The 23,317-nt window shown below is 40.0% G+C and overlaps 1 protein-coding gene across 1 annotated transcript in view; it reads right to left on the reverse strand.

Moving 5' to 3' along the window:
• The window catches only part of igsf11 (immunoglobulin superfamily member 11), a 103,845-nt gene that overhangs the window by 75,222 nt on the left and 5,306 nt on the right, over nucleotides 1-23,317 (reverse strand). The window contains exon 2 of the mRNA XM_067594147.1: nucleotides 701-730. Coding sequence (XP_067450248.1) covers nucleotides 701-730 — 30 coding nt within the window. The remainder of the gene's footprint in view (nucleotides 1-700; nucleotides 731-23,317) is intronic.

Here is a 23,317-nt window from a genome sequence, read left to right on the forward strand (position 1 = left end):
GATCTACAGAGGGAAGGCCGCAGACATAAACCGTTACAGACTCCATCTGCCAGAAATAGACCAAAAAGAGCTGTATGTCCACCATCGCCATAACGATAAAACGCTGCCTAGATGAACTCCAAATGGCTCCATTTTTTTTATGATGCTTGTGTTTTTTATTAAAATTAGTTGGGAGAGTCATCCTGTCGAGTCATTAGATTGCCATACTGTACATACATAGCTACATAAACAACATGGGACCTTTTCAGATAATCATATCAACTAAAAATGTAGGTAAGCAAACATTAATTTCTTATAGATGGTATTCGACATAATATGGGGCATGAACACATACTATTTTTTTTGCAGTAGGTGCATGTGTGCTATGAGTATTTCAGTATGTGTTTGTGTGTGATTATGACTGATACCATAAGACACCCCTAATCCACATTTTATGTTCACTGTGATTAGGATAACAGGCTGCTGCACTAAATGTGTGTGTGTGTGTGTGTGTGTGTGTGAGTGAGTGTTCAGGGAAATCAACAACAAACCCGGTCTACAAATCTCCCCAATAAAGCCTCAATATCCATCCACACACACAAACCTGAGCACACACAACTGCAGATACAGTCTAATGCCAGCTAATCATCCTGCCTCCCCCTGCATGCAGAGAAAAAGAGAGTAGAGAAAGAAGAGATCTTGAAGTTTGTTTGTTTTTTACCTTTCCCTGTGTGTAGATCAAACCTTGAACCTGCAAAAAGAGAAGAAAAAACATAATTACTGTTGTGTTCTTACTGAGCACAAGCAAAGCTGAACAGATCATACAGTGAGCTACCACACTGATGAAGCAATTTAAACAAGAACCAACAGCATTAGCTCCTCTCTGTAGGCAGACAGAACCCACACCATGCTCCGTTCCTGTCAGCAGCCTCTCTCAATACTCCTCTGTAATTGCCTATTGAGCCGTGTCACTCAAGCCTTGTACTTTATGTTCCTGCAACAGCAAGTAATTGTTAGTACGTTCTAGTCTCAGCGTTAGTGTTAGAATGCCAAATTTATTGACTTTTTCTGTGTGTTTAAAGAGAAAGAGAGTGTGTGTTTGTGTGTGCATGTGTGTTATTGACTAATTATGTGCCCTGTCAGGGGACAGTTAATTAAATCCTTCCCTGGCACTGAGCATAAAGTAATTATTGTGCATGGATGCATATCCACCGAAAAAAGTCAACATCCACGTGTGCTTAATACATATCACGTGTACATGCACATCTTTAATACACACACAAAACCCATTTTTCTTCACATGCCTGCACCCATTCTTACACCCACCAGTACTCAGATTGCAAACCAGTGCCAAACTTTTGCATCATCACCTTGTATTGTGAGTGTTTACGATTAAAATGATGGGACATATTTCTGTCATCATCAGCTGATTCACAGTAACATGTGCACCCAAACAAACTTTTTATTCTCTCTCTCTCTCTGCCAGGCAAATTAAAATCAGATGGCAGCTGGGTGTACCACCATTGACTTGCATCTGACAAGCCGCCAATATCATCTTTACTGCTGTCATCATTACAATTGGCAGCAATCAAGCTATTTGACTTCTCACAGTTGAATGCACCAGTATGGCAGCACAATGCCTCTTACATTTGACTGATACAGTATTAAAGAATACAGTGTGTTAGAGAGGTTACTGAAAGGGCAAATTAGATACATTGTTAGAGTGCAATGTATGATTCATTGTTTCAGCTCTGCACTAAGAGGTTTGCTAATGCTCACTAGCCACAGAGGACATAACAGAGAATACTTTGAAGATACGTTTGCATCTTCATTTTGATACGTAATAAATAATGGATTAACTGGGAATTTGAATGAATGTTTTATACGCCTCCCAGTGCCAAACTGTGCCCACCAACACTGCCAGGAGTAATTTCCCAAAACAACATTTTCTCCCTAATTCCCTGAACCACTCTGCCCTCAATTACTGGTCTCCAGTCTGAAGCCGGTGAACAAACCAGCTCATATCTGCTGGATGAAAGACTTGTCGTCTAGTTGGTTTGTACATCTGCTAACAGATGTCCGCTACATCTGCTGTCTGATAACAGGATCTGCTCAGTGGGATGGTCCAGCACTGGCTGCAGATTGATCAGTGACATTTTGCTGAGCTACAGTGTGTGTTTGAGAATTGTTGCCTTCACTGAAGACGCTTTGAATGTTATCATCAATGACAAAAGGCTTTTTTGCCTGCATGGAACCACATAACATGACTTTTGGCGGGAAAAAGACTAAATGTGTATTTCTGTCTCTTATTTCCTTTAATTACAAACCTTTCTCAAGACTCTGGACTTGAATTCATCAGATTTGCTGATAGCTGAGAAGAGCTGTTAGAAAAAGACTAGTTTTTATTTTTTTATTCTTATTCTTTTTTTTTAATTTTAAAGAATTAGTCACCTTTCTTTCTATGCAAAACACTACTTTATTGTCTGGCAAGTGGTAGTTCCATTCACAGTTCTGTGAAAAGAGGAGACACTGGCAGATAAGATGTGTGTCCTCAGCTGACAACCTTTGATTCTCTCAGGCTGAACAGAGACTGACCACCCAGGCTACAGGAGCCCTAGAAACAACAGGAGCTGCTGTGGCATACAAATAAGCTTCACAATCTGCTATTGACACACACACACACACATTACAGTAACACACTTGCATATCTATGCTATTCATAGGCAAGTTCATGTCTGGGTTTATGCATCCACAAAAATGGGTACAAAGTACATTCATATCACCAAATCTCATTTAAGCACCCCTGTGTATTTGCTTTTATGGTACCTATTTGGCACGAGTAATCCCTCAGTGGTACCAATGCAAATAACATTTAGCTGCACTTGCTCAATTGAAAATCCTATTACACCCCCTTCATGTGTGACAAGATCAAATTCAACAGCGGCAGGCCAAACTCACAACAAAAATGCCTTCTGCTTGTAAACGCACATTTACAAATTCGATTCCACGTCAACTAAAGGGTCTCTTCGATGCACTCGGTGGTAAAACCAAGCACACAGTAATAAACTTCCATATTTTCTGCATGAGCTGGCGATGCGGGCAGAGGTGTGAGGCTGATGCTTCGCCTGGCTGATCCTTTTCAGCTGCTGACGTTCACAGGCCCATCAGCAGCAGGCCTTCACACTACCTGCCACATACGGCTAAAGTGTTCTGCACTTGGAGACGGAGAGGAGCAATCATTTCTTCAGTTGTTAAGCAGCAGTGCCTGACCGCTCTCATTCAGATGGGTCTGCCAGCTGGAGCAAAGGCTCTTGGGTAAGAAGGAGGGGGTGCCGAAATATGGCAGAGAAGAACAAGCGTTGCACATGCTGTTTTTTTTTAACAGTTAATATTTCTGACACAAAGAAAATGTCCCTGCCTCTGAAAAGAAATGATGCAGAGGAAAATGTACAACAGCCTAGATGGATCTGAATCAAAGTGAATACTGTAATGAAATCAAAGTGAATACTGTAATGATGGTTCAATAGGCCTCTCCTACTAGAAATATAAAATGTGATCAGTGAATATCGATGCAAGAATATCCAAGTTCCTTTTTAATGAATGAAAAGTGATATTTTATAGATTGACTGGCAGCCAGGAACAAAGGAGCTACTAAACATTTGATATGTGAGCAACAGGCTATGTACAGTATTTCTCTCACTGAATGCCATTAAGCACTTTCTTTCTGTCTCTCTAAAATGGTGTGATTAGACACTGCATGAGTCTACCCCAAGCAGGTTGAATTTAATCTCAACCTCTGAGGCACTTTACAAAGAATTTCGAACCATTACCCAAGCTCAACAATTGGCAGTGGCTGCCAAGCACCTTCGAGGGAATGTCAGTTTCCATGGAGACCAAGCCACCCCAGCTGTAGCTCCCCACTCTCACTGCAAGTAAAAAATGGTAAAAACCCATTGACAGGCACATATCACATACCTCTCTGTAATTCTCTCAAGCACTGTCTCTGCCTATCTCGCACTGTCTGACATCACTGTTGGTGTTAATCTATGCGTCTTTGTTCTCGGTTCAAACATCTGCCTCTGTGTTTACCAATGTTAGTAATTGCTCATTTGCAGTAGCTTGGCAGTTTCCCTTGGACTCTGAGAGGCATTTGTGGGAATAAAAGGAAAGACGTATAAATTTTAAAGGAAGCTGGAAAGTAAAAAAACTAAGTTAGGTGGGTAAAAGCTGAAAGCAGATGGAACCTAATTCAAGTATTAACAAAAAGACAGCTTTGGCAGACTGTTTAAAGCTACAGTCTAAACTACAGTCAATATTAATCTTAACTCACTTAATTAATCTTAACAATGGATCTAGTGTTTACATGTATCTGCAAGAGGTCACCTATAGTGACAAACCCAGTCCACCTCCACCCAGTCCACCAATAACCGCCAATGGGGCTGATAGCTCGGAAAACACTCCTATGTGTCATTCTGGAGTGCGTGATCAAACAATGTATTTGGTTTAATTTGGGACAAAAAAGAGACTAATAATGCTAATTTTGCTCTGTATATTCTGTGTAAGTAAGCAACTGTTTGCTAACAAGTTTGCCACATCAGCTTAAAAGGTGATAATATGCCAATGTTGTATTTGCATCGTGTTTCTGCTCCTCCCAAGTGGCCAGAAAATCAGTTAATGCAGGTTACCTTAGAATGAGCCCTTTATATCTACATAGGGAAGGGGTCCGCTTCCACTAAGCCTGCAATGTTTCTTCTGTAGCCCAGAACAAACAAACCAAACACTGGCTCTAGAGAGGGACTTTCGTGTTTTTCACGATTTTTGTGGCCACCATAGGTTCTCCTACACGCTTGGAAGGGGAGGGTGAGAGGAGGTGTATTCAGTTTATTGACATCTGCAACCTCGCTAAATCCTCCACACTGCACCTTTAAGTGTGGCTGACACTGTAACAAATGGATGCACCCATTTAAACAAATCACTCTAGGAATCCAGGAACCTATCTGCTGCCTTAAATGTTCCTGTTCAATAAACAATAGAAAATGCATAAATAACCACATATAGGAATGTCTTCTCATACGCTTTATATGTGACCAAGGTTGAGAAACTCCAGCTTAGCAAATAAGAGGGATGACATTTGGGTTTGTTGGAGGTTGAGAACATGTTTGACATTAATGTATGTATACACTATGTTGTGCCTGATCTTACCATTGTCCTTAAAACATATCATTCTGTTGATAATTTTTCCTCTTTATATTAATGATTCTTTGCAGCTCAACTGTTACTCTCCCTCTGTAGCGTAATGATGTGGATTCACCCAGTTCTTTATTCTTCTTCTAAGAGCACACTGACGCCAATAAAACAAATCACTCTGGGGCACCTTTAGTTTTGCCTGCATTCCTAAGAACACTATTTGAGCAGTGAAAACAAGAGTTTGAAGATGGTATTCCCAAACATATAAGTGCTGTTAAGGGTGAAATATTTGTAAAGGTACAGTAGATATAATCTCCTGGTAACCTAAAGCATATCCGATTATCATTGAAATTACTTTACACTCTTTTTACTTTTTTGCCTCACAGCTTTTCTCTTTCTATCTAGCAAAGAGAACAACTAAATAGGGAAACTCAATGGACACAGAAGAAAATGCAGCTTCAAGGAAAACAGCAATGTGCCTCCCAGAGGCGAAACCACACTCAGTGTGTTAAGCCAAAAGACGATCAGCAGGTAGAGTAGCTATGTTGGAGATAACATGCCCAAAGAAAGTCCCACAGGAGGTAGAGCATTTCTTAAAACCATACAAACAGCTTTAAAAACACATCCTTGGCATATGTTCACACATGATTTCATGACCCACAGTGTTCACACCTGATTCTCTCCCCCTCCTGAGTCTTAATCAAGTTGTTTGTTTCAGAAAGGCTTCATTAGTTTAGTTTCTTTGATTGTGTAGGTGTGAATGCCTCTGAGTGAGTGTGTGTGCCCACTCATGTGTATGTGCGTTTAGCATGAAAAAACACACACACTGTCCTTGAGAATATGGAAAACAAATTTAAACACAGGTAACAAAAACCCCTCATGATTTCATCACATTGATAATTTTTCATCGTCTGCTCTCTGTTGTTGGGAATACAGGTCATTACAATGCAGGCTACAGAGGAGAGGGTGTTAAAAGATGTTTCCCTTTATGGAGAATGATTTGTTTGTTTTACGTTACAGCTCACTAGCCTCCTGGGCCCTAACCTACATTACAGCACAAAGACTATTAATCATTGATGATCAGACCTTTTAATATTGCTCATATAAAATTTATTTGCACGTGAACAAAACAAATGAAGAGTTCTGTTCCAAAACACTGAATATCCATTTCAGGGGGGGATATTATTACCTGGAGATTATTGAAAATGTGGTCTGTCCAAGTCCATTTTTGTCAATTAGATATACTCACTGCGCTGTAATATGTTTAAATGCAGTGTGATTTGCTCATTTTAAATGTGGTGGGAAAAGAATTCTGGAAATATTCTTTGTAGCAATACCAACATTAAATTCAGAAAATAAATAATCACGTTTTAATCTCCACACTGCAAGAGCGAGTTAATCTAAATGTTATCAAATGTTTTACATTGGCAATATTTCTGAAGCAGCCATCAAAGAAACATTTAAGATATGAGAGATGGTGTGTTCAAATGTCTCATTTAAAAAAATAATGAGCCACCTCAGAACTCAAAGCCCTAACAAATCTCACATCTGAGGCAAACGCAGAATAATCATATAATCCAGACATTCATTATCACAGAAGAGAAAAATGTCCCTAGAGGTCAATTAACCCAGTGTGTGAACTGAGAACTCTTGGCACAGACGTCCAATAAGCCAGGATAATAAAGACACATGCACACACTCACACACACATGCACATACGATCGCACTGTTAAGCAAAGATAATGCACACATGCACACTAACAGGCCAAGATAATAAAGACATGATACAGAAACACTTGCCAACATTGCTCAACTCACACTGACAAACACACACACATTGTCTGTCTCTCTCTTTTTACCGATAAACACGCATGCACTCGCACATACATATTACGAAGCAGACTGCTGGCCTTTAATCATGTCATGTTTTAATTGGAATAAGTGTGAAGGAAATAAGAGCCGTTAGAGCGGCTCAGTCTGGCACAGATACGTTCAAGCATGAGACTGCTGGAGCCAACTTAGTGGATTCACATATGCTTTTATCATAAGGTCATTTTACAGTCAATATGGAAGTGGAGGAAGCCAGATTATTTGTATGCTCTCCCTCAATCAGATCCAACACCTTATTTTGTTTTCTGACATGTGATGGAAGCCTCGTTCTACAAATTGTACAAACTGTAATCAAGCAAAATCTGTGCTGGATTAGTGCTCACTCTGAAATGTATTTTTCTATTTCTGTGCCTTTTGCAAGTTGTGCTACATCATGTAAGGTATGAAATAAGCAGACCCAAACAAACATAAATTATTTATAATTTATATAAGTTATAATTCACCTCCACCTGAGTTCAAACCACAGACAGTAACTGGTGATATAATTTCATAATACATGAGGCTTTACCCCCCAGCGCAGCCATTTTCTGGGTAACTGCATCTGCCTACAATACACTTATTCACTCAGGCTTCATAGGTGTTATTCAACCACACATTTATACATAATAAGTGTGTGAGCTGCGTGCAATCGCTCACAGATGCAAGTAAAAGCACCTCAATATTGCTTACGCAAGTACTTTAGAGCCCGATTCACACTTACACATATAAACCACCCCTCCATCACACTCACACACGCACACGCACAGCACCTGCCCTGACACACAAACCAAAACCCAGCACATACAGCATTACAACACCTCAGGTTTGCACGAGCACAGGGGGTCATGCTGTTTGGACCCTTGGCTATTCAGGTCTTTAAATTGGTCCCAGTGAGATGTGAAAGCTCAGACCACAGGGCTAACATATAACTCCACGCCTGTGTATCAAAGAATTAGTCTCTGTCAGTCTGATCAATACCCCCAACAGCAACAAGAGAACCAGCTCCAATGTAGGGAGTCTGTTGTAGAGTATTAGAGGGCCGGTGATGGTAACAGCAAAAGCCATCTGCTAGGTGGTTCTACAGAGAGTACAGGTTTGATTGTAAGGAAAGTCCTCCTCCAATTGGCTATTTAATCATCTTGGGATTGGAGAACAAAATCAACTGAAGTGGTTTATTAATCAGTGGCATGGTCAGCACTTGATAGGATGGACACATGCCCTTCTACAGACTCCTCATAATATGATTACAAATGATTGGCAGCAACCATTAAGCCTCTCTGTACATTTGTAGGTTTCACCAAAAACAGGAAAACTGTACTGGCAAAGCGGAGGAGTGGTCACAAGAAAACACACTTACAAGGTATTTAGCAATACTCATTATGCATTTACATTTATCGAGCACTTTATTAGGAACACCTGTGCAATCTAATGCAATCCAGTAAACAAAATAGTAGTAGTAGAATCCTTTCTAACAATTTCAACAAAGACTGAAAATGTATAAGCTTTGTAAAAATATCATTTATGGCAGAGCTGTTGTATTGCATTGCACTAGATTACACAGGTGTTCATAATAAAGTGCTCAGTGAGTGTATATGCTATTAAATGCAGAGCTACTGTATTTATTGCATTTGTAGGGTGTTTCTGTAATTTTTTTCCATCCTCTATGAAACTTTGTCATTACAATATTGATGTATTTTGCACATCATAACATAATCTGTTTGTACATATAAGTCAGGACTATATCATCTGAAGTATTTCAATCTCACGTGTAACAAGCCCTCCATCAGTCATTTAAATTAAAGTTTCTGAATAGAGTCTTCCCTGTTTCATTCCTTTCCCGGCTGTTGAGATGCCAGTACAGATGGACTGAATCACGATGAGGCCAACAGCAGTGTCTGTAGAGCTAAACTCCTGGTGAATTGTGCCAGCGCAGAACCGCACCACGTTGGGGCCTGGCCGCTGTGGTGCTCGAACCCTGGCAGAGAGAACAGGGGCCCCCTTGTTTGGCAGAGGCATGTCGACAGGAAACATAATGCATTCACATGATAATGAGCCAGTGAATCCATGTCCCTTGCACCACCCTGCTTTCTCTCCCTTACATACAGGACACGTCTATACACAGATAGGGGGCAGAGACACACACAAATCTACTGTACGCTGACACAAACATACGCAGTCACGCAAACATGCATGCACAATCACAAATCCCTTAGTGTCTAGTGCAGAACGGCCTGATTGCCAGTCTCATCACCAAGGAGACCAGCACTAAGCGGGCGCCTGGCAGAGACAGACTGGCATTTAGCATTTAGGACCCCACAAAGCTTTCAGGCAGACTATGCAGGCCTTTTTCAATGAAGAGAGAGGGAGTGAGAGAGATTAGTCGTATGCAGAGAAATAGAGGGAAGAGAGGGAATGAAATACTGCTTGACAATTACATTAAAGAGCAGAATGATTTGGAGAGGAAGAGTGGTAGAGGGAGCAGAGAGCAGGTTAGCAATAGATAGGCGAGGTACAAACACAACCAGATAAAGAAAGACAGAAAATGCATGAAAATAAATGCATCATTGTGGTTAAGAGGCAAAAAGGCAGGCAGGAGGAGAGAAAAATTAGATTTTTTTATCCTGTTTTATACTGACAAGTGCTTTACAGCACTGACTAAATAACCGCTGAGGGTGATGTGTCTAACATAAAACACCATCTGAGCGTTAAGAGGCACATGTGTGATTTCAGCTGACGTCACAAACGAGGGAAGCTATTAATACTCATGCCCACCTGAGTCTCCACCAGGCTATGGGAGAAAAAATGTAGTGCAAATGAACTGTAAAAATAAAGTTGTTGTTTTTTTTTTTCTGTCGTTTTTCATTTTCATTCACATCTCCCTGGGTCAGGAAAAGAAGGGAAGAGAGAGAAATGAAATGAAAATAGGGTAAATCAAGCATTGAGGCTGTCGAGAGTCCTCTGCCTTCTAAACAGAAAGCGGAGGAAGATCGAGGGATGGCACGGAGCAAACAAGTGTTAAATGGTTTAAGAGAGGGGAATTTAGGCTGCGAGCTCCAGATGTTTTTTTTGAGTTGAAAGGAGGAGTGGAAGGGTAATAAAAAAAAGTGGCAGGAGGCAATTAATTAAACAGATAACTGAAGGTGTATGAGGTTGTCATATCAGCATCCTTTTAAGCTTCCTTAGACCTGTGGTTGCTCTTTTTTTCTTCCTCTCTGCAACCCCCCTTTTAGGTTTGTCACTTCTCTTTTGTACCTCATCCAGTTCGGTCCCAGCACTTTCTCTCTGGTCTCCACCCACACACATTGCATCTTTCCCACTGTTCTCAGGCACAGCTTCAGCCTCTGACCGACTGTTCAACCAGGTGAGAAATGTGCTTCATTTGCTTTTCAATTTCACCTCTCCATCTACAGTCAACTGGTCTCCAGTTATTCTCCCACTCATGTCCTTTAAAAGTTAAGCTCTCAACCCACTACCCCGCCACCCCCACCCCAATCCTCTCAGTGTCTATGATGCTTTGAAAATTCACTGTGAAACACTGTATCAAACACACCTCATCTCATCTGTGCAGCCAATTCTCTCTATTAATCTTTCATCCTAATTTAAACAAGGATTAATTGAAATTGGAGTCATTTTTTCTCTCCCCACTGTGCATGGTGGCGGTGTAATTCGTTACAGAGTAGCTGTCTCAGCTCTGCAACCTGTATTCATGAGTTTTTATCTAAGCAGTGTTTTATTATAACAATGGTGAATAGCATCTCATGTGGCTGCACAGGCTGATGGCAGTCTCTATGGGCCTGATTCTAGCCTATCTTCATTTTAACAAAGGGCAATTTTTTTTCCCATTGTGCTCTAATACACAACACACATCTCCACATCTCTCATCATCCAGTGGTACAGTAATAAAGACAAGCTACATCTCTCTCTAGTTCTCTCTCCATCTCTCCAAGCATTACACAGCTCTATTCTGCTTGATTACAATGCACAAAAGAGGAAGAGCCACACATTCAGCTCTGGCCATCGAAGACCCAAATTCCAATGGGGAAATCATCCTCTAAATGCGGAGAAATCGTTTTGGAACAGGACAATGCCCCATGTTAATAAAGCACCCTCCTGCTGAGTACAATGGAGTCATTGATCATCTCGTGTCATCATTAAAACCCTGCGTTTCATCTCACAGCTTTAATAAAGGAAAAATGTCAACCGTTTACAGGCTGGAGAAGATGGATCACTTGATATTCTGCCATTGATTATGAGATATGTTTATGAAGAGTGGGACCGCGACTCACAGGTCCTTGCGAGGATACTCTCTGTCCCTCTCTCTCTCCCCTTTTCTCCACCCTGCGGCTTCTATGTATATCAATATTACATAGTGCAATTCCCAATCATCTCTACACCCCGTCTGCTGACACCACATCACAATGGAGCAATGACAGTGAATTGTAATTGCACATCATTGTTGCTTTGCCATAATTACAGTTGTGATAGTGCACAGGGAGAAAACGACTTAATAGTCTCTGGGTAATTACCCCAATTGACTAGATGGTAGCTAATTGGATTGTTTGACATTGTGTGGATGTGCACATCTTTGCATGTCTTGCCTGTGTCAATGTGTGTACACATGTGTGTATGTATATAGGAGCAATTGATAACAAAAAACAACAAGAGACTCTATTTGTAGGAACAGCAGGCCAAAAGCATCAACCTTTCCAACCTTTATCTGCAAATATCCACTGATATAGCACGTACACTTAATTTTACTTTAGGAATCTATTTAAAATCCTACTTACTGATGTTCATTTTGTCCTTCATGTCTTAATGTCGTCAAACAACTGAAAATTGTCTCTTTTATCCTGAATTCCTTGACAGAAATGTAGCCGGTCGATTACTATTCTTTCAAGAGTTGACAATTCTAATCATTTTAACTAAGCCTCGAAATGTTTCAGAGTGCTAAGTCCACTTTTAAAAAGGTGGTAATCAATGGACAGCTTTCATCAGACTCCAAGTTTCCCTTGTAGTAGATTTTTCAAAATCATCATCTCAATAGACCACACTATCAAGGAAGAATTCTTCTGACAAGTAAACTTGAGTGTGCCGCAAGGTTCATTACTAGGCCCACTGCTATTTATGACTTACATGTGGTGAAATGTTTTCCTGGACACCAAGAAGAAAAGCCCAGGGCCTCCTGCTAAATAAATATTAAATTACTAAATTTAGCTAATGTTGTTTCATCAACAGGCATGTACTTCCATGTCATGATATCCAGGCTACCAGTTACCAGTATTAAAAATTCAAAAATGCTGCAAAATGCTGCTTGAAGAATATTTCAGCAAATCAGAAGATTTGATCACACTGCATACTTTCTAGCACACAGTTTGAGCCAGATCTGATTTCAAATAGCTTCTACTAGCATATCAATTGTAAACAAGCTCACACAATCATATTTATCTGATCTCAGCATCCTGTATGTACCCTGTCACGCCTTCCGATCACAGGGTGCTGGTTGGCAGACTGTCACCAACAATCAAGAGGAAATTAGCGAGCAACAGAGCATTTCCTACCAAGCTACATATCTTTAGAACCACTATCCCCTCAGGAAGATAAACCTGAAGGAATCTTCAAAACCTATCCACTGTTTATCTTGGGGAATACACAGATTTAAAGAGCATTACAGCTCCCCACTACTCAGTCCAGAGCTGCCTTTTTTGTTCCTGTATCATCACACTCACTTCCTGTCTAGTAGGAGTTGTCTGCTTAAGGTGTGTGTTGTCTTGTCCGGACACTATTATATACCATGGTTTTACCAAGCAGGAAAGCAAAGTCCTTTGTGGTGATATATGTGAAGGGCTGTGTAAACAAACTTGACCTTCACCCAACTATCACTCACCACAGCTGGACCTTTCTCTGCTCTGAAGTGAACCTGTTATGGGCAACGCTGCAAAGACCTGTAGCGAAACATTGCATCATCTCCTCTTTCATTTCCAGTTGGGTTTTGATTTTGGAAATTTCTGGACAAAGTTTTGGTAAGCACTTACAACATATAAAAAATAGAAAAGCAAAGAGAAATGTAAAATAAACTGATATAAAGGGTAGTTTCACATTTTGTGAATTGTAATAAAACAATGCTTGCCTTTGTAATTCTACAATAGTCTCTAGACCTTAGTGTGTTTGCATGCATGGCCTTGCTTGTGTGTCACTGAACTGATCAAATAAAGCCAAAGCTATCTATAATCTATAAACCAGGGTCACAGACCAAATGACAGACATAATCTGTAGCAAAGCCTGTCTTAGCAGATGATTTGGGCCTTGGCTCAATAGTTTACACATTGTTCCATATTCACAAATCACCTCTTAGCAGGCAAGCTGGGTACAGATCAGCAGCCACGGCTCATCCGAGGAGGCAAGTAAGCATGTTACAGCCTCTTCGGTCATAAAAAAGCAACAAGGAAGGTTTTTATATTGTTGATAATGAAATTACAAAGGTGTGGAAAAAAGCCAAAAGTACAGAGTAACCTAGAGTCTGTTCTGCAGAAATAACCCGACATCACCGATCAGCTCACTTGACTGTCGCTTATACAGTATGTGAGGTCAGAAGGTTACCCGTGTTGTCTATTCGCCTTCTGAGAGATGTTCCATCATGCTATGCTGAGTTGAATCATTCAAATATCTGTTTTATAACACAATAACTTACTGCATTTTATTTTTATCTCATCTGAAAAGGTAAATCTGTATGTGATCTATACACTCTTTTTGCACTATACAATAGAATATCACACCACATCATGTGCATAATTGCCACAGGGGACCAGGGGACACATCCCCCCACCCCAGTGTACGAAAGAGGGAAATTGGTTGAAGCTCATGAAACTGCATTGTCAGTTACTTTTCTGTGTTAAATTACACTCAGTCGGGTGGAGGCAGCATTGATTGCACTAGTACCTAATGACATCCCACAAAAGAAACAAAAGACAGAGACAGAGGAAAAGAGGCAGACAGAAAGCAGACTGATGAGATGCTGGTTCCAGGTTGGCACCAAGACACTGTATTACTCAAACAACACTCGCACACCAAATATTGTTGGCAGCACGTCGCGGGTTGTGTTGAAGTTCATTATTTCAGAGTTTGTCGGGGGCGAGACAAAAAAGTTTGTAGAACTTGACTAGCAGCCAACCTCCATATCACTAGCTGTTGTCCTGAGGTCTCTGTCTCTTAACCCACTAATATTGTTTCTCCTGTCAGTGTTGCAGTGTTTACATGTATGTATGCTATGTATGTGTAAACTGACAGGCAGGCATGATAATGTTAGCTTTATGTGTATGGTTCTTGTTTGTTAGTACATAAATGATTTGATCCTCTATCACTGCTCGCCTTGCAGTCAGAACAACTCAGCAACTATGAGTGAGTCGCTGGGGAAAAGGACTGGGCCAGATATAAGGCATTTCTTTACGAAACAGCCTAAAAGACAAGTGAGTTCCACAAACTGTCAGCATTGTTTAGGATGATTTTATTATCACATAGCACCGGCAAAGAGGGAGAGAATGTCTTTGCAGTTAAAGGCAATTCTGCACTTAACATTCACTACATGCTAGTGGTTACACTGATTCTTTTCATTCTCTGTGTTTGTCTTACTCATCCTAATCACAAAACTGAAACAGATGATGAATAAGTGTCCAATATAACATGTGCATATCTGTGATTTATTGAGCAATCATTAGAAGCACAAGTGAGGGAAAACAGATGTTAAATCTCATAAATCTTTCATTTAGTGTGCCTGTGTCTATGTGTGCATCTTAAGTTACACATTGCCTGTGGTAAAGATAATTGAGTTCATTTTAATCATGTGAGTCACATATCCATATCCAATGTGCACACATGTCTCTGTCTTAGGATGAACAGAATTGTACGGGAAAGTCTGCTTTCTTTATCTCACTATTATGCATCTGTTGCTGTAATTCATTTAGGAGAACCAGCATGTAGTCAGCATGGAGGAAAGGGATGGCAGGGACAGTGTAGCAGAGACAGAGGTGAGTTACCAAGTTATTTTTCTTGACCCCACCTGTTTTTTACGTCTGTGTTTTATAAGTGTGTATCCCCCGTATTGCACGTCAATAAAGGTGATGGTAATGGTAATGGTGAGGTTAAAGATGAAAAAAAGGTTGTTTAGTGAACATATGTGTTCAGATTCAGAGTCAACAGCTGTGAGAGAAATCTGAGCCTCAAATTTCCTACATTATCTGTGACACTGAAATTATACATGCGCATATATTAAAGTTAGAAGCATGATTTTGGGCTTGCTTTAACAACTAAAAGTCTGTAACTTCAGTGTCACACAGAGTGTGGGAACTTTGAGAGCTTTGAATCTGTACTCAGATGTACAAAAGCTGATATACCAGCCATAGATATCACCACAGGCTGTTAAATTATTCCCGAACATCATTTCACAGGATCTGTCAGGACAATTTTTGAAGTGCTGCTAAAACACAACTATGAAAGCAAATAAGTGCAATAATAATTTGAATTATATCAGCAATTATTATATCACCACATTTTGAAATTTTATCACTACTGAATTTATTGCACTGAAATGTTTGACTTTGAAAACCACCTTTCTGAAATTACGTGGTCTGAATTTCAATAGTCACTTTCAAGTTGTTCAACTTCAAAAACTTAATTTCCAGTATATATCTTGGGTTTCTCAAATTCAGATAGAAAATTCACCTCCCTAATATTCAAAAGCTATATTGAAGTTGTTGAATTAGCTCAAATCAGATCGCAAAGTTCTAATCAAGTCAAAAACTCTAAAAATCCACTTGGTGAAATTCAGATGCTTAATATTCAGATCTGAACATAAAGGATAGATGGCACATGAATTCTCTCTCTGAGTTTGAGAACCCTAAAATAAATATATGCTGGAAATTAAGTTTTTGGAATTGCAAAACTTGAAAGTGAGTATTCAGGATTTCACAAAGTGAAAATTCAGAAAGATGGTTTTGAAAGTCAGTGAAATAAATTCTGTGGTATTTAAATTTCAACATCAAGTATAGTAGTTATTAAATGTAAAAATTTGGTATTCAGTTGCTGATATGATTCCAGTTATCATGGCACAACCGGATGCATTATCCTCACTCACACACACTGTTATTTTCTAACTCACTCCCCACTCCCCCCCCCCCCCCCCCCCCCCCCCCCCCAAAGTCTGAGTGAGGCTTTCGCCCTTGCACCACATCATTCTTTGAAATAGTCAATTCATGTTGACATTGTTATTACTAATGTCCCATTACTCTCCCTTAACCCGTCCTAGAGCCGCCATAGTTTAAACAACCATCTTTTTTTTTGTCTTATATTTAACAGGAGGATTGTATCCAATTTAGCTTTCGCTCATTGTTGTTCATCTTTTTTTCTTAAGCTATTTGTAAAATGTCTGCCAGGCAGGCTGCAGTGGCGAGTGCAGTCATTTCTGCATACAGGAGAATGCAAAAGGCTACAACTCTCAGAGCAAGTTTGATAGGGGACACAACACTTCATGCATGCGTGCAAACAGAAGAGGGGTTAGGGTGAAGGAAGGACAACCCAGTATTAGAGAGTGATCCAAACTGATTGTTCAACAGCTATATTCAATACATTTCAACACAACTTTATTAATAGACAGAAAAACACTGTTAATCACAAAACTAAGAATGTGGTTATAAGCTTTAAAAAAAACTTGAAGTGGAACTTCATAACTTAATAAGTAACTATAAAAATCTCAAAGATACACCAGAGAATGGGGCTGTACTAAAGCATAAAAGCATAAAGAAAAAGTATTAGGACTTGAAAAGGTGGACAGCAGAGGGCATAAAGTGCATGTGCTCAGGTAGGTTCAACACGCTCATTCATTTCTTTGTGATTTGTTGATCACAAAAAGAACTCAGATCACTCTGTTTCACTGCAACAATCTTTAAACAGATCTTAGCAACACTGCTCAGGCTGTTTCTTGCTTTCACTGTTAGACTGTGAAACCAGCAAATAAAATAAAAAGGTTAAAAGTCTCTCAATAAAAGGTTGATAAAAACAACAAAGAATAACTGAACTGACTGGAAAAAGAGTTGCATGTTTAGAGATGGTGCACTCATCAACATCAATAGTCATTGTTGCTTGATATGTTTGCTCATTAGCTCTCTGAAAGGGTTTTAGAGGTGGTAAGTTCACACAAAACCGCTTCTTTATCTAGATGTCATAACAGACTCATCATGAGTGTTCTCCTCCAAGGCTGTCGGGTTTCCTGAATAGAGTGTTTCTGTGTTTCTACCCTCCACCCTCCCTTGCAGCCGGTGTCATGTGGAACAAAAGTGTATGGACAAACATTCCATTATTGTGTTACGCTTGTTAAAGCTCCTCCAATTGCTGGGATCTACTTAAAAGGCTTTTTTTTGTAGGATAGTGGACAAATAGGACACACGCACACACATATGCACAGTGTGTCAGTGGGGTTTGTACTATCTGGCATTATCAGTTAAGTCTGTTCAATATCCTCGTGATATTAATGCGTGTTGGAGAGTGAGGAGATGGATCTTCATGTTTGTGTGTGAGTGGGTAGGTATGCCCATGTGTGTTTGTGTGAGTGACGGTGAATCTGGCCTCTCATATTCTGGCAAAACTATCTGGGGCTGGAGTGGATTTGCATATTGAGCACAAATACAAAGCAGTGTGCAGCGCAGTGGACAGTGTTTCCCTGCCCCCCCCCCCTCCCATCACCAGGCTCCGGGCTGTCAGAGAGGGCAACCAGATAAGACAGTGGAGACATGGATTAAAGGTTGAAGGGGCACAGCAGCATATGGTGCCCCCTGATATCCATGCCCCTTATATTGTTGTTGGACTAACACCGCCTACGTAATCACCACAAGAAGAATGTCTCATAGGATGTAAGAAAACAGTGCTCGTCTTCTTTTCCTTTCAATTTAGAATATGTTTAGAATATGCTCGCAACAGGTTTCAACGGTCAAAGGATCATCAAACTAAACCGATAAAAAATAAAAATGACAAGTCAAGCAGAGAAGATCAGTTTGTTTACAGGAAATGTGGTCCTCTTGTGATTTTAACATCTCAGAAAATGCTAGAATGTGAATAGAAAGTCAAGAGAAAAATGGGAAAAAAGTCAAAGCTGTTGTTCAGGCTCAAGTCCCTCAATGAAAAAACAATGAACTGCACATATACACAGATTTTTTTTTTTCTTTTTGTTAAAAATGAAAGTAATGAGTCCTAAAAACCAATAGGTCAAAGGTTCAATGCACTTAACATCCACATATCATGTGAGTCCTTGCCAACAGACCTGGTTGCTCACTGTAGGTCTCTGTATACGAGCACTAGCTAAAATGCCTCGACTATAATGTGAAATTACAGTAGTGGTACACATAGTTACCATTAATAACCCATCAAATAGCTCTTTGACACCAAACTCCCCTCACCCACAAACCACAAAACACTCCAAAAGAGGATGCAACACAAAGGTCGACCCAAGCAACCCAAATACAAATCAAATACATACACTTTTGAACATGCAAACTGTAGTAATGCTATGAAGTGTTACTATGAAGGTTTTTGTAGTCCTCATGTGTCTGCTGTAGCCTGTGTGTTTTTGTATATGTTTATGTAGGTGTGTGCACATATTGTAAATGTACAGTAAGTCTGTGAAACGTGTTTTCAAATGTATCTGCATGCGTGTGCTCCCCAGTTTGTCCCACCTGTGCCCCCTCCTGTTCTACTGGACACAACGGTGACAACGTTAAGGTGAAGTCTGCTGTAACAATGCACAGATGGGATCCCTCGCTCTTGCCTCTCTCTCTCTCTGTCTGTCTCTCTCTCTCTCTGCATCTCTTTCTCTCACTGTGTGCCTTAACGCACCATTCATCCTAGCTGTTCATATGCATCAGATTTGACATGCTCATTCGCTGTCTGCAAGGACAGAACAACCAGGGACCACTTTTCAGCCTCATCCCTGGAAAGTCATTTGTGTGTCGGCTGAGTGTGTGGGAGGGTAGAGTAAAAGAGACAGAAATTTGGAGTGCGTGATAGAGAGACACGGAGAGAAACAGCGAGTGAAAAAGAACGACAGTGAAAGTGAGTGCAATTGGAAAAAGAATGATGTAAAGGGAGGCAAAGACAGGGGTAGGAGGAGGATGAAGAGAAAAGTAGAGGGATGTAGACATTATAGAGAGAGGAAAAAGGAAATTGGAGGAGTATTTTGAAAGAATGACAAGTGAGAGACAGAGAACGCAAGAACAACACTAGTGAGAGAGCAGGGCTCCGGGGCGCCGTACAAAAGAGGGACTAATAATGAAACTAAGGAGAGCTGCTGCGCAACCTTTCCAACGGGGAGAGATTCAGGCAGTAAACACACATTTACAGAGAAGCCAAAGTGTGTACACTGAAGAGCTCGTCTCCCACTCCTGCAGGGACATCTCATTTCAGTGTCCGTACTTTGTGGTGTGTTGGATTAGCTTCACACATACACCACTAACTACAGCTGGCCTTATTGCAACAATGTTTTTGTTGAAGGACAATTTCAGTTTATTGCAACTTATATTAACTTAATTAAGTAATTTGATCTGTTCTCTTGGCTATGGTAACATTGCACTCACCAAAGAGTTTGATGAGATCTGTAAAGGCGAAGACATCATGTCAACAAAGACCAATAGGGTGAGAAACCTGGGCTTTCTCTGCGGTCTAGTGGTCTAAGACACATAATATATAATTGCAACATTCCTGGTTCGATTCTGGATGGGGATCTTTGTTGCATGTCATCCCCCTTACTGTTTCCCTATATATATATATAGATATATCTAATGTCAACTGTCAAATAAAGGCAAAATGCCCCAAAAATGTTTTAAATGGACAGGGTTTGGTTATATTTTTACTGTTTGCATTCAATTTCTCTTCAAAATACCTGGGGGTTTATATGTACAGTAAGATGGTCTGACTGTGTCAGCGTTTTTTGTAATGTCCCCATGTTCCCACATCTCAGCAATTAACTTATGATGAAATGTTATTACCGGAAGTTCCCTTTAACTCTTCTCTGCCACCTTGCTGCCTTCAGCATTGTATTTCTTTATGATGTTGATCACAAAGTTAATAGATTCTGAGAGCACTCACACTGAATGAGAGAGAACGAGCACAAATAAAACAGCAGAGTTTTACCCCAGCAGTCAGTTTATGAATTACCTATGGCAGTGAAAAGCCCTGGGCATATTTAATGCAGGAGAATCTGTCCCCTTTTTCACTTTGTTCCCCTCTATTCTCTCTCCTCTTTGCAGTATTCTGCATTTTTTCTCCACTAGCAGCATGACATTAGTTGGTGTCGAGACAGGCGGAGGGATTTCGAGTTAAGTTCCTCCGCTCACCCTGACCACACTTTTTCTGAAGAAGCAGGATTATTCAATCTTGAAAGGTAAAGGATCTGACTAAACTAGCTGCTGTCAGAGGGATAAAAACATGATTTTCACAAGACATTTTCACAAACACAGAGTAGGACAGTAGCAGCAAAAAGCTTGCAATGCTGTCTCCATTCAGTCTAAAACCACATCATGTTTTAGACCTCTGACCGTCAGAAGCTTTTAAAAACTCAAAGGAGAGAAGTAATTTCTATAGGTGCTCTCAGCGAAGCACCTAACAGTGTAGGTAGCCATTACAGAAGAGCACAGACAACCCATCGTGCGCAACGATGAGCAATTTACAAAATTACATTCCTCTGGAATATGAAATTATCTACAGTGTATTTTTAGAGCATGCGCAATTATCTGGTCAAGGCAACTCAATGGACCACCATGCACTCAAAGCAGGTCACAGGATCTGCATTATCTCGCAATGTGACACCAGCGAGTTCAGCCGCTGTGTTCATCAAGAGCTGTAGGGTCATTTAGTTGTTGTGTGGATCGATTAACAATCAATTTCAAATTAGTGATGCAAGGCCACAGTACCCCCGGGAGTACAGTTTAAAAGACCTGCATGCACAGTAGTCCTTGCTTCAGGACTCATGTCAGGAAAGTCTGACCTAAAACTACCCACAGCTGAGTCTGCATCATTCCTCCAGGGCTCCTGTAAATGCAGCGCCCACAACAACATTTTATGTAGCTGTCAGTCATAAAGTTATTAGTGGGAATGGACTGCTTGTTTTCCAGGAGGGAGATTTTTTTTTTTATTGTGCTACACACTTCAGTGCTGTGAAATCTGTGCAATTTAGAAATGTTGAAGATGACTGATCACATCATCATTATCATAATATGTCCTCATCTCCCTTCTACCCCAGTTTAGCTGAGTCTGGATTGTGTCAAGGGCTAAAATGTATGATTAATCATTCCCTCAAATTAGTAATTTGTGCTCTCAAATTTCAAGTCATTCCCTTCAAATTACACCAGTAATTTGTGCATGCAATGTGCAGTACTTATCACATTCCTTCAATTTAGCAATTTGTACCCTGGAATTACTTAATTTGCTCCATGGAACTATTTAATTTTCTCCCTAAAATTGCTGATTTGGGATCTTAAATTACTTAATCCATTTCTGTCTAATTAAATTAGTTTACTGCTGCTTCTGACACGAATATGTGTATTTACATATACACACACACACACACACACATATATATATATATATATATATATATATATATATATATATATATATATATACACACATATATATTGACATCTTTGGTGTACTTCAGATTCAGTTGTAACACAATGGGTTACTGCTGGCATCATTGCATTGTTTTTAAGGACACTGTTGAGATTGTATCACTGTATTTACTATCACTTTCTGGAAATGTATTATAAATTCTATGAATTAAGGGCATAAATGACTGATTAAGGGTAATGCTTTATCAGAAACAACCATCAAATGAACTTTTTAAGCTCCGTATCATGTAGTTGCAGGCAGTAAGGGTGAGCTTGTTCTTGAAATGTGCCCATTCTTCAGTTTATTTCCAAAAACTGTGACCGACCAAGTCACAAGAGCTATTTACGAATTCACCCCCTGCAGAAAAATGAACAGCTGAACAGACTGAGTTTCCTTTCATCTTAGCATTAAGCTCACTGGAGAGCATGAATCTGCCTAATGAACCCAAAAGACAATCTGACTGTCTGGAACCTGGAGAACTGTGATTGGTGGATCAAACTGATGAGGTCATTACAATCCAGGGAAACCTTGATCCTTTGGGATCCAACGTAATTTATTTGCCAGGGGAATAAGAGGCACACACCCTGCCTGTTAGCACACACTTGTGGGAATAATGTGTGTGTGGGAGCATTTCCTTCGCCATTGATCTGAGCTCATAAAGGCTTACAATGATAAACACGGTAACTATTCTTGGTAATACCAGAGATCAACTTAATGACTCTCTGGCAGATACTGATTGAGAGCTGCAATATATCACAAACACACACACACAGAGACATGAATGGTGTAGGAGGGCTTTTGTAAAATGTAAGTCAATTCACATTGATTGTTACAAACCTGAAAGTTTCAGTAGGAGTCGTAAAGATACAGAGAACAGGAATATTTCTGTGAGGTTTGTGAGGATAAATAAAGTAAAGGAAGTCCTTTATTCAAGCATAACGTGTAGCCTGTGATGCTGCAACATACATCTTGGTGGTTAAATGAAAACTGGGCAATTTTTTAACAATAATGTGATATTGAGAAGCATCCTGTACAAGAATTGGAATCAACTATTTATGTGCAAAGAAACAATAATAATTCTTGTTAGAGCAGAGTCAGTGTGTGACTAGTTTAGAGCGCTGACTCACACTCATGACTTTGCTCAGATTTTATCACTCCTTTTGGTCATGCTGAGCTCTTGTAATAATCACTGATAAGAAATGACTAAACTCATGAACATGACTATGACATTTCATGAATTTGAAAAGCTTGCTTACATGTTTTGTGTGAGAAAACAACAACTAAAACCGATCCATAGTTGGAAAGAGTTAAACATTTTTAAAAGCTTTTTTTTTTTTCTAATTTTTTTAACCACACTTTTCAAGACTCATAACTTAGCCACCCATATTTCCATGTCTGTATCTGTATGTACCCAATATGTCCTGAGTTACTGCTGTGATGTGGGAGTCCTGTCAGCAAACGTCCTGTCAAACCTCAAGTGCCAGCAAAGCAAAGCTGCTCATTTCAAGGAGAGGATCTTCAAGGTGCCATGACATGAAGAAGACATCCACTTTAAATATGTATAAGCCCAGAACTCTTCTCACACACACACGCACGCACGCACACACTCTAAATGAGAACCTAAAAGATAGCCTTT

Source organism: Thunnus thynnus, chromosome 7, assembly GCF_963924715.1.
Source record: "Thunnus thynnus chromosome 7, fThuThy2.1, whole genome shotgun sequence".
NCBI classification, from domain to species: Eukaryota; Metazoa; Chordata; class Actinopteri; order Scombriformes; family Scombridae; genus Thunnus; species Thunnus thynnus.